The sequence below is a fragment of the Hyalella azteca genome, unplaced genomic scaffold (genome assembly GCF_000764305.2).
Source record: "Hyalella azteca isolate HAZT.00-mixed unplaced genomic scaffold, Hazt_2.0.2 contig2776, whole genome shotgun sequence".
NCBI lineage: Eukaryota > Metazoa > Arthropoda > Malacostraca > Amphipoda > Hyalellidae > Hyalella > Hyalella azteca.
Window position 1 is genome coordinate 29,642 of NW_025933038.1, and position 14,889 is coordinate 44,530.

Consider the following 14,889-nt stretch of genomic DNA (forward strand, 5'->3'; position numbering starts at 1 on the left):
ATGGAGAGGATTGCCAGGCCTTCCAGGGATTACCTGGACCTATACTTCCTCGCCACCTCGCGAGGCTCGGGTATCAGGAAGCGAGCAAGTAAACTCAAAATGGATCTTCGTCGCAGAAGGCGCGAGTCCGCGAGCCAGACTCTGAGAAATAATTGCTGGGTCGTAAATTTGCTGCCCGTTCGCCATGATGGTTGCAAGTAATCCCGCCAATTTCAGGCTAAGATAAAGAAGATATTTTCAATTGAAAATTTCAGTAGATTGGCTTGAACACAAGTGTTATGGGCATATCGGCTTTAAGGATAGTAACTAAATTTCTATGTGATAGGAAGTTTCAATATTAATAATCACAAAATAAAATAGCACCAGGTGATTCGTTTCCCATCGCAGCAAGCAAGATACGAGTCCATAATTAATTCGGAGATAATTTTTTATCTGTTATTATTAAACACCACAAAATCCATGTGTTTTTAATAAAGTTTAAATTAAAATTAACCCCAATCTAAAATATGCAAAGAAAATTGTTTGACATTCTCCCATGGGTTAATATTCATATGATGTAAATAAAACGCTTGCATCAAAGCTATTTCTAATCAGAAATAAGCCAATAAACGAATTAGCTGGCATTCTCTCATGCCTTAATATTCATATTATTTAAATAAAACGTTCACATCAAATTTAAATCCAATCAAAAACAAGCAAATAAATGAATTAGCTAGCGTTCTCCCATGCCGTAACATTCATATTATTTAACTAAAACGTTTACATCAAAGCTAATTTCAATTAAAAGTAAGCAAATAAATGAATTATCTGGCATTCTCTCATGCCACAACATGCGACGGCTGACATTTCAGTAGATTGGCTTGAACACAAGTGTTATGGGCATATCGGCTTTATATACCGGGAAGGATGGTCACTAAATTTCTATGTGAAATGAAGTTTGAATATTATAACCACATGGTAATAATAAAATAAAATTTTATCAGGTAATTCATTCCGCATCGCAACAAACAAGCTGCGAGTTCATAAACAATTTTGAGATAATTTTCTAGTCAGTTATCGAACGCCACAATATTCATGTGATTTTAATAAATAGTTTATATATGAATTAACCCCAATCTAAAGTAAGCGAAAAAAATTGCTTGACATGCTTGCATGCCATGACATTCTTCTTATGTAAATAAAACGTTTACATCAACGCTAAATCCGATCAAAAGTAAGCAAATAACTGAATTAATTGGCATTCTCCCATGCCATAATATTCATATGATGTAAATAAAACGTTACATCAAAGCTAAAACCGATCAAAAACAAGCAAATAAAAGAATTAGCTTGAATTCTCCTGTGCCTTAATATTCATATGATGTAAATAAAACGTTTACATCAGAGCTAAATCCAATCAAAAACAAGCAAATAAGAAATTGCTTCTGATGCTCTCCAGCCATAAAATTAATATTTTTTAAGTAAACCTTTTACATCAAAGCTAATTTCAATCAAAAACAAGCAAATAACTGAACTAGCTGGCATTCTTTCATGCCTTAATATTCATATTATTTAAATAAAACGTTCACATCAAAGCTAAATCCAATCAAAAACAAGCAAATAAACGAATTATCTGGCTCGCTCTCATACCACAACCATGCGACGGCTGACCAGCTCGCCCTCAAGCAGGCGTCAGGCACGCGCGGTCTACACGGCGCCCTACACTGCCATGTTGTGGCGTGCTGTGGTGCTGTGGCGTGCTGTGGCGTGCTGTGGCGTGCTGTGGTGCTGTGGTGTTGTGGCGTGCTGTGGTGCTGTGGCGTGCTGTGGTGCTGTGGCGTGCTGTGGTGCTGTGGCGTGCTGTGGTGCTGTGGCGTGCTGGGGTGCTGTGGCGTGCTGTGGTGCTGAGGCATGCTGTGGTGCTGAGGCGTGCTGTGATGCTGAGGCGTGCTGTGGTGCTGAGGCGTGCTGTGGTGCTGAGGCGTGCTGTGATGCTGAGGCATGCTGTGGTGCTGTGGCGTGCTATGGTGCTGTGGTGCTGAGATTTTCTGTGGTGCTGAGGCGTGCTGTAATAATGCTGTAGTCCACATGCTGCTATGATGCTGCTGCTGTTTACAAATTCCACATCAGCTCGTTATTGGCAGCATATTGTGGCAGATTTTTTAAGATGCACACTGAAGTTTTTCAACTATTCGTGTTAAGCAGCAAATAATCATCCTTAAACAAATATAAGTCGGAAATATGGCAATCAGAGCTCTTCTTGAAGAAATAACGGATATTTTAATTCGTCATTAAAAGTTGAAATGTTATTAACTCTTAAAAACACTTAAAATCTCTTATTAATTCAATAAGAGTTATTAACTCTTACCGGAAGTAACTCTGCAACAACTAACAAGTCTCCAGCTGAGCGCGTGCTGCCTTAAGCTGACGTGGCGCGGCTCAGCGCTGGCGCCGTACAGCTGCTGTGCACCACCAGGGCAGTGGTGCACAGCAGCTCTGCACCACCAGGGCAGTGGTGCACAGCTGCTCTGCACCACCAGGGCAGTGGTGCACAGCTCTGCACCACCAGGGCAGTGGTGCACAGCTGTGCACCACCAGGGCAGTGGTGCACAGTCGCTCTGCACCACCAGGGCAGCTGCGTAACAAGGAACTATACTAAAAATAGTAACACAAATTCCTAAAAAATTTTCATCATCAGGATATCATATTCTTTTCAGGATAAATTTAAAAATTAGTCATAATTTACCAATTAAGATATACCAAAAACCAAGCACTGTTCCCATATTGGTGTTTATTTTTATTTCACTTTAAGTAAAGAATTCAGGGAGTAACATATATAACGATCATAAAACAATAAAATTATATCATGGCAATCTATTCATATGTCATTAAAATATTTTTCATTTGAGCTGAACTCATTCATGAAGTGTCTGTTTACCCGTGAGGTTACCCGTGATTTTCCCCGTGAGTTCACCCGTGAGTTTTCGTACCTCACAGACCACCCCTCATTTCCCTCACTCACACCACTTGGCCCCTCCCTCACTACACGCACCATTTAGTCCCTTTTATAGCCCATCAAATTATTTACCTTGACACGCATGCAAATCATAGGCTGCAAGGAAACCTATATATTATACATACTGTATTATGTAGTAGTTCTCNAAGAGTGTGATGAATGTGAAGGGTTTGAAGAGGATGAAGAGTGTGAAGAGTGTGAAGGGTGTGAAGAGTATGAAGAGTGTGATGAATGTGAAGGGTTTGAAGAGGATGAAGAGTGTGAAGAGTGTGAAGGGTGTGAAGAGTATGAAGAGTGTGATGAATGTGAAGGGTTTGAAGAGGATGAAGAGTGTGAAGAGTGTGAAGGGTGTGAAGAGTATGAAGAGTGTGATGAATGTGAAGGGTTTGAAGAGGATGAAGAGTGTGAAGAGTGTGAAGGGTGTGAAGAGTATGAAGAGGGTGATGAGTGTGAAGGGTGTGAAGAGTATGAAGAGGGTGATGAGTGTGAAGGGTGTGAAGAGTATGAAGAGTGTGAAGAGTGTGAATAGACCGCTTGTGTGTGAAGAGCCTCACCCCAGGAATTTTAATCCAATCCCGCGTAGCTAATAACTCACTCAGAGCATTGTAGGCCGTTGATGTCAAAAGCTAATTTGTACCAGCAAGTGTATCTCACCTCAGTCACCTGACATAAGAGTTCAGATGAAGATATTATTACACTTCTCATTATGATTCTCTTCCTAAAGCAAAAGCATGGGTGGAGATGAAAAGATTAGTTTAAAGTTTTAGAGATCATTTTTTTATTATTATTTTGAATTATAATGAATGGATAAATAATTTTGCATCTTTAAGAGGAAAATATTCCGGTGCACTGAAGGATGACCTAATGCAAATAGTGCTCTCAAAAAAAGATCCAATGCAGTCAACGTCAACCTAAAAGACAGGTAAATTCAAGAGCGTTTTTCTGCACCCTGGTCGACGCACCGACGGCTTATCTCATGCAATCGAGTATCTGCGCTGATGTTGCTCAGGATTTACTGGTATCAGTGAGATGTAGCAGCGACTTAAAGCTCCCAATCCTGCTCGGGCATGAGTGATGCAGTATGGAATTCCATCCCGTCACCTGCAATGCATGTCTTTCAAATAAGGCGATCTGAACCGACGCCGACGATTGCTCCTGCATCCACCGAAAAGAATTTGTTATCAGAGCCGAAACACATTTTGCGCTTGTCGAGTGATCAATAGTTTCGCATACTAGGGACTTGCACGTCTCAAACGAAATGATATCACCCTGGAGCCTAATGCTAGGTATTCTGTCAAAAATTTTACTTTCAAGTCATGCATAGAATTTATCTTTATTCTGAGATTCTGACGAGTTCCCTTTCGAAATGTTCCACGTTGCCCAAAATAGCAGCCCAGCGACGTAATTAAAATATAAAGTCAATTCACTTCATGAATCTCTGCAGTTGTTACGCAACGCTTCAATCCTTCTTGGTCTCCTACTTTCAGGTACTTTTTTTTATCCGAATTTCAAGCTTCGACGATGGTGCGCAATTTAATGACCAGCAGGTCGTTTTCTCTCGAGATTATTTTCTATTGTGAGTGAAGGAGTAACCGATACATTGAGTGAAGCCCTCGAAGAAGAAAGTGAGGGGATCGTCCCTCTTGTCACGGCAGTCAAGAGAGGGGTAGAGCGTCGTTCATGTCACTCTAAAGCGACGGCCTTATAATCATCTACTCATGCAAATATGATAGTTAATGTTAAATGTCTAAAAATCCTGACTCCACCGTGCAACATGGTGTGAGCGTTGTATAAAATAATAAGAATTTATTTAATTGAAATTATATGGCTGAAATCGCAAATTAACCTAGAGTTTTTAAGCGAATCAAACGTCGAGTGAATTCACCATAGTTTCTTTGAAAATATTACGAAAGTCTACTTAATCCAAGGTTCTAAACTTCAAGAATACAAGTATAGTCTACCGAGAGACAAAATTATTAGTCGCTAGAATTGAAACCAAAAATCTTAAATCGTTCCCGGACACGGATCTTAAAATCGCTCGAACAATTTCTGAAACGTTGTTAATGAAAATATATTTAAATTACTTTAAATTTTTTATTTTAAATTTTGCTTCATAAAAAATAATCATGAATGACTTGCAAAACTTTCATCTTTTTGTTGCAGGCTGTAGAGGAATTGTAGCTAAACATAATTATTCTCTTGGTATTCCGAAACAGTTCTCTGGTGAAAATCAGTCATTCGATCAGCTCACGACTGTTTTACAGCGATCAGTGAAGTCTAGATCAGTCGTACGTCTGTTAACACGAGACAACGCAGCAAATAACGCTCTGAAAAATGACATCGACTAACGTCGAACATCACTGACTAACATGCAATGTTTTGACGTGAACTTACCGTTAAAAATTATAGACGAGACACAGTTTCCTTGGGAGAATTAAAGAACGATTGAGGTCGTTACAGGGCCATTTACGATTCAAAGAAGCTATTTAAAGAGAGTTTCAAGAGGCTGATTGAATGAAGCCTCATAGAGGAAGCTCAAGTGCTGGATTAAAGGATAGACTCCGTCCCTCGGCTGCCGTGACGACGATCACGATACAAGTTACTCTTAATTTCCTTCCCTTCTCTTCTTCAAATCGTTGACATTTTTTACTCTTTCGTATCACACAATGTCCGTCACGAGTTTTATAACTCCATCTCAATTCTTCAAGCCGTCGAACCTCATCAGCAATTGAAATCAGGCTACATGTATATTATAGGCATGATAATACGAAATATATGAAGTACAAGTGTATGGCGTTTAAATTGGGGGACCACGTACCAATTTTCGTCCGTGTTTAATTTTTTCTTGATTTAATTTCGCTGATTAGAGGTAAAAACGACTACGTTCCAACAAATTGAGGCTTAATCGTTAATTAATTATCTTAATAAATCCTAACGCGCTAAGAAAATCTGCAGCTTGCTAAGAGGAAGCAAGCTGCTGAGGAGCGACGGTAGTAGCAGCTAACTCCCAGGGATTGTTAACGCGTGTACAGAAGATGCATGCAAGACAAGGGAGCTCCTACTGTTCTCTTAATGCTGCCCAATTGCCCAGCACTGCGGCATGCTCGGCATTCTACAACGAATTGACAAGATATTCAACGTACAGAACTAAGCATTGCCTGTGCACAGCATGCATGCTGTGTTACCAACGTTCAGGCTGTATTTTCGTTAAAGTTTTAGAGAAGCTATTACAGCCATACGAACCTAATTAATTATGATGTAGCTGTTTTGTTCTAACGCTCTCAATTAATACACGATGCAACTGTACTAATTTTAAACGTGTGCTGACGGAGATTCGTTCAAAGTGACCTGGCGCATCAATGTAAAGCAGCGACAGGCTCAACATTATTCTATAAAACCTATGTTTCCTGTCCTTGTCCATTAATTTTATATCTTAGTTTAATCTTTTAAGGGAAGATAACTCAATCAATAACGGTGAACAAGAGACGCAACTTACATTTTCATTAGGAATTACGAGTATAGAAATCACTACCTACTATTTAAAGATGCGCACATAGGTAATGTTGGATAGTGACCAGAACCATGCATATAAAAAGAAGGACGAGTTACAGTGCTCACCAAACGACGCTGGATTCTCTGCTTCATCGCCTGCCATGGAAGACGACCGGCCGTGAAATTTCCTTCACAGGCCACGCATTCACGGCGACCTCGGGACAATGGTGGCCATGAGTACTGCGGACAGGCGTGTGGCAGATGAGGCCTCATGATGACTTTATTGTGAGGCCATGAGATGATAGTATAGTGAGGCTATCATACGATTGTATTGTGAGGCCATCTGATGATAGTGTAGTGAGGCTATCATACGATTGTATTGTGAGTGTGAGGCTATTTTCCGCTTGTATTGCGAGGCCATCTGATGATTGTATAGTCTTACGATTGTAATGTAAGGCAATCAAATGGTTGTATTGTGAAGCTATCTTACGATTGTATTGTGAGGCCATTTAATGATGGTATAGTGAGGCTATCATACGATTGTATTATGAGGCCATCTAATCATCGTATAGTAAGGCTATTTTACGATTGTATTCTGAGGCTATCTAATGATCGTATAGTCAGGCTATCTTACGATTGTATTGTGAAGCCGTCAAATTAATTGCATTGTGAGGCTATCTAACGATTATTCTCTGAGACATCTGACAATTTCTCGAGGCCATTTGATAATCGTCCATTTGCTACAACGCGAGATCATTACTGATTGGGAGCTACTTGTCAGGGGCATTTGGAGTTGGTGCCTCATTGAAACCTAAGCTCATTTTCAGACGTCAAAAAATCTACTATTACCCACAACAATATTTGTGTATACAAGTTTGCTATCTGCATCACACTTTAAAAAAATATTAGTGTATACAACACAAGTTTGCAACAAGTTTGCTATGTGCATCACTCATTAAAGTTCTATAATATGGTTGAATTTTAAAATTAGCATACCATTTGTACCTTCACCCCATGATCTGTGTTTCAAATTTGACTTCCATTATCGATGGCGCTAATAAATTAGCAGCTGGCAAGTCAGGTCTCGCACGGCAAGCATGGCGCGCGGCTTGTAGCTGTGCTGCGCGATGAATGAGTTCATTAGGGACTCGGCGCTCGCTGCTATAGCCTCTCTATTATTCCTATTGCATTTTAAGTATTTTAAAGCCTAGACTTAGAGTGAATGAAAGTATCAAAATATATGATAATTTATTGAGGCGTGCGTGTAGAATAAAGATGATTTTAATTGGCCTAAAATAAAGTCTTTTACCATATTTTTCCAAAGTAATAGTACTGAAAACTCCACTACACTTATGAGATGCAACCCTCCTTATTAAGACTTTGTAGCGTGGAGTGCCGTGCAACACCCTCCTTATTAAGACTTGGTAGCGTGGTGTGCCGTGCAACACCCTCCTTATTAAGACTTGGTAGCGTAGTGTGCCGTGCAACACCCTCCTTATTCAGACTTGGTAGCGTGGTGTGCCGTGCAACACCCTCCTTATTAAGGCTTGGTCGTGAGCAAAAATTTAGGGTAAGTTCGCCCATAACTGCTTGATTGGAATCTGTTAAAACTTACGCAGAATTTTTGATCACTTTATATCATACTTTTTGCAAGAATTGTTAGCCGCTCTGTTATCTTTGCAAAGTTTTACTAAAACTTCAGATTTCTACTTATCATATCCAGCGGAACTGCAAGTCAACGTCAACGCAAGCCTAAAAATTTATATTTTCGTCTGCCACTGAAAAATGTAGGAAATTTTGCACGGACAAGGTAGCTGTGATACCGATCATCTGTCTTCATGAGGCGGAGATGCTCGGAGTGAAGGGAGTCGTTGGCGAGGAGGCTGCGGTGAACAAAGGTTCTCTGCATCTAGGACGCAAAGCCAGCGTAATGTAAGGAGAAACCTGTGAACGAATCGGAAAATAAATATTTTTGAATAAAGTTCATATTTTTGAATAGGCCATGGGCCTATTTCGTCAGTACCGATACTTCTATTCTATTCTAAGATGCCTGACCTCAGTTGCCAAGTACACTACAGAAGATTTATACCTACCAGGTTTTCTTAAACCATACTACCAAATGCATTGATTTTGTACTTTAATAATTGCGCAAGGAAAAGTTCACACCGTCATGCGAGCGAAATAATCTTGCTTTGGTGCAGCCAACTGAGTCCTCACGAACTGCCTCTCTGAGTAGCGAGGCACGCAGAACGAAGAGATGCACGAAAGCGCGCCCACAAGTGGCTCTGAAACTTAATTTTTCATAAAAAAAATATAGGAAGGAGAATCCTGGCTTGAAACCAATATTTCTCACGTGGTTGGGGCAATAAATTTAGCTTGTCTGTTCAGCTTTAATGAAATGGATGAATCGTCTACATTTGTAATGGAGATCGGTGAATTGAATTTAGTTTTTGCTATCAAAATCTGGTAACATGATGAGCAAATAAAAAATAAATATATTCCATGTGTTGTGAGTAACCTTACCATGTAACTAATGTCAGGGTATTTTGAAAGCGTCGTGTATAAATAAAGGCTACAGGGTTGAGAGGTGAACGCTCCTATGAAGTATGGCTCTTTCTCAAATGTGTGGAAACCCAGGAAGATGGAACAGCTGATAATGTCCGTGTGATAGTCGACCAATTTATGCCCCGACTTCGCTTTAAGGAATTCGAGAGAGAAGTGACTGCGTTGCAACTGAACACTTACCCAATTACTAATGAAGTGGAGCTTGAGGAAATTATAGGTTAATTTCCATAGCTGAGTCCGTGCTGCATTTATCTAGAATGTATTCTTCGTGATTTGAGTGCATACGATTCATGGCAATGCAATCTCAATCTACAGTGAGGTCATTCTGTTCCAATTCATTATCTTCGGAAGAATCAAGAACCAACTGTTTTCAAAATTAATTAAATGTGTGTTGAATGATAGAACGGGTAAAGATAATTTACCTAATGATAATAATAAATAAATAATCTACCTATAATTCACTAAGATATTGCCATATGGTCTAGCGGGCTGAAGGTTCACCCAAACATCGCTGGTCTCTATCGCATTTTTCTCCTCCCGCACAACAAGACAAATCACCACAAGCGAAATCTGCGGACACAAGACGATGGACTCGCCGCCTCCTGGCCACGTGAGTTCTTTAAAAAGCCCTCAAGACACTCAACACTTTAGCTGCTTGCAATTTTTGTGCTGGAAAAATATTAATGTAAAAGACGCATGGCTCAGAGCAAGCTCCCAATGAAATGATCACGTTTAGTTAATTTCTGATAACCTATAAATTAATGTTCTTTAATTTTTGAGTGACATACTAAGTATTTCTTTAAAATTAATAAATCTGTAAATATTTTACTGTGGTAGAATAGATATGCACGTATCGATTTGTCTTCTCGACAATTAGTACGATTGATTGCAAGGGAAATTACACCAAATATATAATACAATTTATTAAGCATTCGGATGGTCATTTGTGAAATCATACAACTAAAGTAGATCAAATTAATAATAATAGATAACTTAATTCACGTTAATATAAACTAATATAAGTGTTACCTAAAAATTCACCTGAATCGTAAGATTTAATGCGATTAACGAAGTGCATATACATTTATGCTATTTGAACACAATATCACGGAATGAGCTTTCAGTAAATAAAAGTACATGACGACAACCATATGATTTCAATCACAATCAATAGGTGTATGCAAATGAGTTCCAAGTAATCAGAGATATTGACGGCACAGTTGAGCAGATGTCCAAGCTGTATTCTCGCTCCAGCCTGCCTAGCAGCTCGGCCGATCCATCTTGCTAGCTGTGCACTGCACAAAACTGTACTGTCTTGAGCTCCACACTTAATCACGAAGGCCCATGAATTATTATACTTGAATATGATTAGGTCTCGAGCTCACTTGCTGCTGCCACAACAGGCATGGGGCACGGAGAAAACTCAACACCTAATGACGCATGAGTTGCATGCACGCTTGCCTACAGATGATGGCAGACGCATCAACATCACTTGCCATCACACTGATGAAACGGTAGTGTTTACATTTCCAATATTGAAGAGAATTAGCATTTACAACAATATAATGGAAATAATGATCTTATTGAGAATCGACATGACTAAAATTGACGAATAACATCCATAATTGAAATAGTGTCATAGGTTTAAGAAATCATATGCGTATTTTAACAGATAATAATCGACACTAAAATGCCATCCATAGATTATCGCCGTTCCCAGGTAATTTTCGAAGATCAAGAGACCACCAGCTGCATTGCATTATGTTCTACTGCTAACAAATATGAACCGCCTTGATTGTTCACAATCGCAATCTCTTTCAACATAAATTAAAAACACCGTGCCCGTAATGTCGAAAGCATTCTGTGACTTTCACTGTGAGGAACATTTTTTTTTCAATGAACTACCGCAGCACGGATGACGGTATAACTTATTTGTACGGGTACGACTGTACATATTTTAATACTTTGGTACGTACACAAATATAGGCATAAATTATTGGAACACAAGCAAGAGATGTCTCATGGTAGCTGAGATGACGGGAGGTAATTGGTATCTCTAGGGACGTTTACTGCAGTTTGATGCTCACTAGACTATAGACTTCATAATTAGCTCCGTAGTGAGTATCTCTACCTGTCCTCAGTGAGCAGTGAGCACGAACACACAATTTACTGCTTAATCAAGAGTCGCAAAATTCAAGATTTGCAAATACATGACTCGAGGTAAAGTGCAGAATATTGAAAAGAAAGTTCTATATTATATTTAATAGGTTGTTCAAGTAAATGACAAATCATTCTAAACTTTAACTACATTTCGTTCAGTGATTTTGCAATTCAAGTTTAGAAATGACGAAATTGCATATGTTTTGGAAGGCTCTACCGAATTTCACTCATGGTGTTCATATCGCCTCTTTAATTCATGCGTCAGTTTCTAGCAGCGGAACCTGCATGCTGTCAAAAAGTTTAACCCGAGGGGTTAAACGACAACCTCATCATTCATCTTTTTCCTTATAATCCCTCATTTATTTTAATTGCTAAGAACTTTCAATTAATATTATTCACTTTCCCTCCACGTTTGTAAATTTCTCTTTCTGCACCCGCATTACTCATCTCCATATCACATTTGTAAATCTATCTCACTCGGCTCACCTCATTTCCTGATTCACACTCTCCATCTATCACTGAAGCACAAATTTCTCCCCGACACACATGGTCTCATAAGTGAGATCTGAAGCTTATGTTATAACAGAACCCATTGCTAAGCTACTAATTATTTGTAGCTATAGTAAGACACTGCTATATCGGCCGTTAACTGAATTTCAGCTGCTAAAATTAAGACTGAAGAGCTCACGAAGCTTCTTTCTGCACAGAAAGTTCCATCTTTGAATTATATCTGAAAAACATTAAAAAAAGTTATATTTTGGCTTTCAATGCGTAGTAGGCTTATNCCGAATCTCGTCGTCTGCCGGCGCCGGTATCTATATAGTTGGTCTTTTGAAGCTAAAATAGATTAATTAAAGACAGACCAATTCAAATTAAGACTTACGACGGAGCTCCACAAAATATCCCATTTTAAAATTTCACTGACCTTTTGCGGTTAAAATAACAATAATAAGAAATTACATTAAAATTTTTAAACCTGACTCTTCCCACCATTTTTCGATGAATCCTGATTCCAAATATAAAAATAAAATTTTATTGCCTGTCAATATTCCGCTATACTTTAGGTATTTTATATGCGCGTCCAAACATCCTCCCTTTGTATTACAAACACTCTATAGGCTCCAAAAGAACGAACGTTGACATTTATATAACATATCATGAAGAAGTCCCTTTGGTTGACGTTGGTGTGAATTCTTATCGAGACATGATAAGATAACGCATACATCTACAATAACGGAATGATAAAATATACTTCTACAATAAAGTACAGATCAAAACAGGTCATTGATATCAGAAACAGGCGTTAAATGCATGAGACAAGATCGAGCGAGCAGAGCAGACGCCCTACAATCGGCGGCAAGCGTCTTGACTGAACGCCCGTGCAGAATCCATCAATTATTGAGAGGCCCGAGCATTATATTGCACCTCAGGGAACTGCGGTGCAGAATGTCCCCACCACTTCGTGGAGCTGCAAACGGAATAACTGCTCACGAAATTTCTTCAATATTCGAAAACGTAGGACGAAGTAGAAATCCAATTTCGATGTTGATTATAGTCTATTGTCTGTCGAATTTATGGAAAGTAGAGGAATTTCTTCATAAGTCTCGATTGAATTCTTCAATTATGCAAGCTTACGAAGAAAAAATTTTGATATCTAATTATTTGTGAAACATGATCGACATATTAAATCGAATTAAATTATCTTGATACTTTTAAAGAAAATAAATTTGTCCTTAATTAACTTGCGATCAAACTGCATCTCTCCCCTGCAAAATTAATTTAATTTTTTACTCGTATCTCTTTAAAATGAAGACTTGTTCAAAATCAATCACCGAATGTTCATCAGCGTGTTCATGCTGGTGATCTCCATAGATATTTTGCCCTCATCACGAACGGACAATTTGAGGCTGTCAGTGTATCTAAATTTATATATAACACATGTAATTAAGATACATTTTTAACACATGTAATTATAACACATGTAATTAAGTTTGGTTCCATGATGTGCTCTCAAATTATACAAGGAAACATACAGCAAATGAGAGCTGTAATTAAGCGTCGACGCGAGCAGAGGAATATTACACTCATGCGATATCAACGTTCGGAAAATTTATCTATTGGAGAAACAATTGCATTCTTATTGCTTGAGAAATTAACACGTTTTACAATTCAAAAAAAGGTTGATGATTTTATTTTGGTTATTATTGTTTATTTTCTAAAGCTCAGGACATTTTGATGCTGGAGCATGAGAGATGACTTCCGCTTCCAGCGAAAATTCCCGTAGAACAAAAGAACGGACGGACGATTCGTCTCAGAGAGAGCGATCCTGAAAGATGCCTGGGGAACAGGTGGGGAAAAACGAAGAAATGAGGGAAAAGGAGGGTAGGAACAGGGGGTGTGAAAGGCAAAAACAGGTGGGGAGGAGGGCGGTAAAAGGTTGGGGGAAGGCGGGTGTAGGTTGGGATTCCAACAAATGTTGCAAACACCTAAAAAGTTCCTAAAAATTGAAGCGGTGGATGAGGAACGAGTTATATATGGATGTTAAACAAACACTCTGAAATAAAAATTCTAAAATATCAACAATAGACATACAATTTTACGATTTATAATTTTTCGACACGAATGAGAAGTGAATTGATCAGGAAATTAGAAGCTTGTTGTGCAAGGGAAAATTTTTTTCCAAATTTTCTGTAAATCAGTCACATCGATCGTTGACATGATAAAAAAATTGCACTGGTTTCACCAGGTCGACTGATCCCTGTCTCGTTCCGGAATTTTTGTTGAAAATCACTATTCTTTAACAACTGAACAGATGAACAAAATATCCACAACATTCCCGTTCGATTTCCTCACAGCAACAATTATTTGGTATAATTTCCTTCATAAAAATTTGATTCTGAGCAGATCTTAGCAGAAGAATATCTCACTGCAAGATGTTATTAAATACATAACATCCGCTAATGTATTATTTACTTTAGTAACTGAAAAATTTTCGTGTAAAAGGAAATCCGAAATTTGGCGGAAATCAGAAATAATTCAGCATTTCCTGACTTGAACACGCTTCCTTGCCTAAAAGTTTGCTTTTTTGAGGAGCAAAATATTTGTGATTATTCCTCTAAAGATTTATTTTGTTGTCTGTTCGGATATAAGGGTGCTGAGCCATGTTAAGCGTTGCATTTAATACAAATGCATGGGTTGAACCGAATAATAATAGTATAGTACATTAAATGCCCGTATAACACTCAAATTAATTGATACATTGTCCAATAATTCTACAAATAAATATTTACACGATCAGTGAATGAAAGAAGCCTTTGAATGCAGAAACTAAAATTTTCGAGAATTAACCATGAGTAACTGGGCTTTTTGTTGCATTTATTCTTCATAGTTTTTAGCGCTAAAAAGTTTTAAAGCAAATACTCTCCCACCGCAGCATCTGATATTAATGTTTCTTCTAAGTAATTTGTTATCCCAATAAGATGTATCCGTCTATGTTACTCCAAGCAAAGCTTGATTATTTCCTTTAATTTAAGGTATATTAACCCCATTGTTTTGTCCATTGAAGGGTATTACTCATACGTTGCATGCAAATTTTGTCAAGCCAGGGCAAGAAATATCAATCATTTGCCCTTCAATTTTAAGGGGTCTCATGATGCAAGATTTTTGCTGATATTATA

General features: G+C 38.4%; 1 protein-coding gene across 1 annotated transcript; it reads left to right on the top strand.

Moving 5' to 3' along the window:
* Positions 1-3,524, top strand: LOC108666551 (cysteine-rich, acidic integral membrane protein-like). Its single transcript, XM_018153449.1, has 2 exons — positions 1-88; positions 3,163-3,524. Exons 1-2 carry the CDS (start codon positions 1-3, stop codon positions 3,522-3,524), a joined length of 450 nt encoding a protein of 149 aa, XP_018008938.1.
* The last annotated feature ends 11,365 nt before the right edge of the window (positions 3,525-14,889 follow it).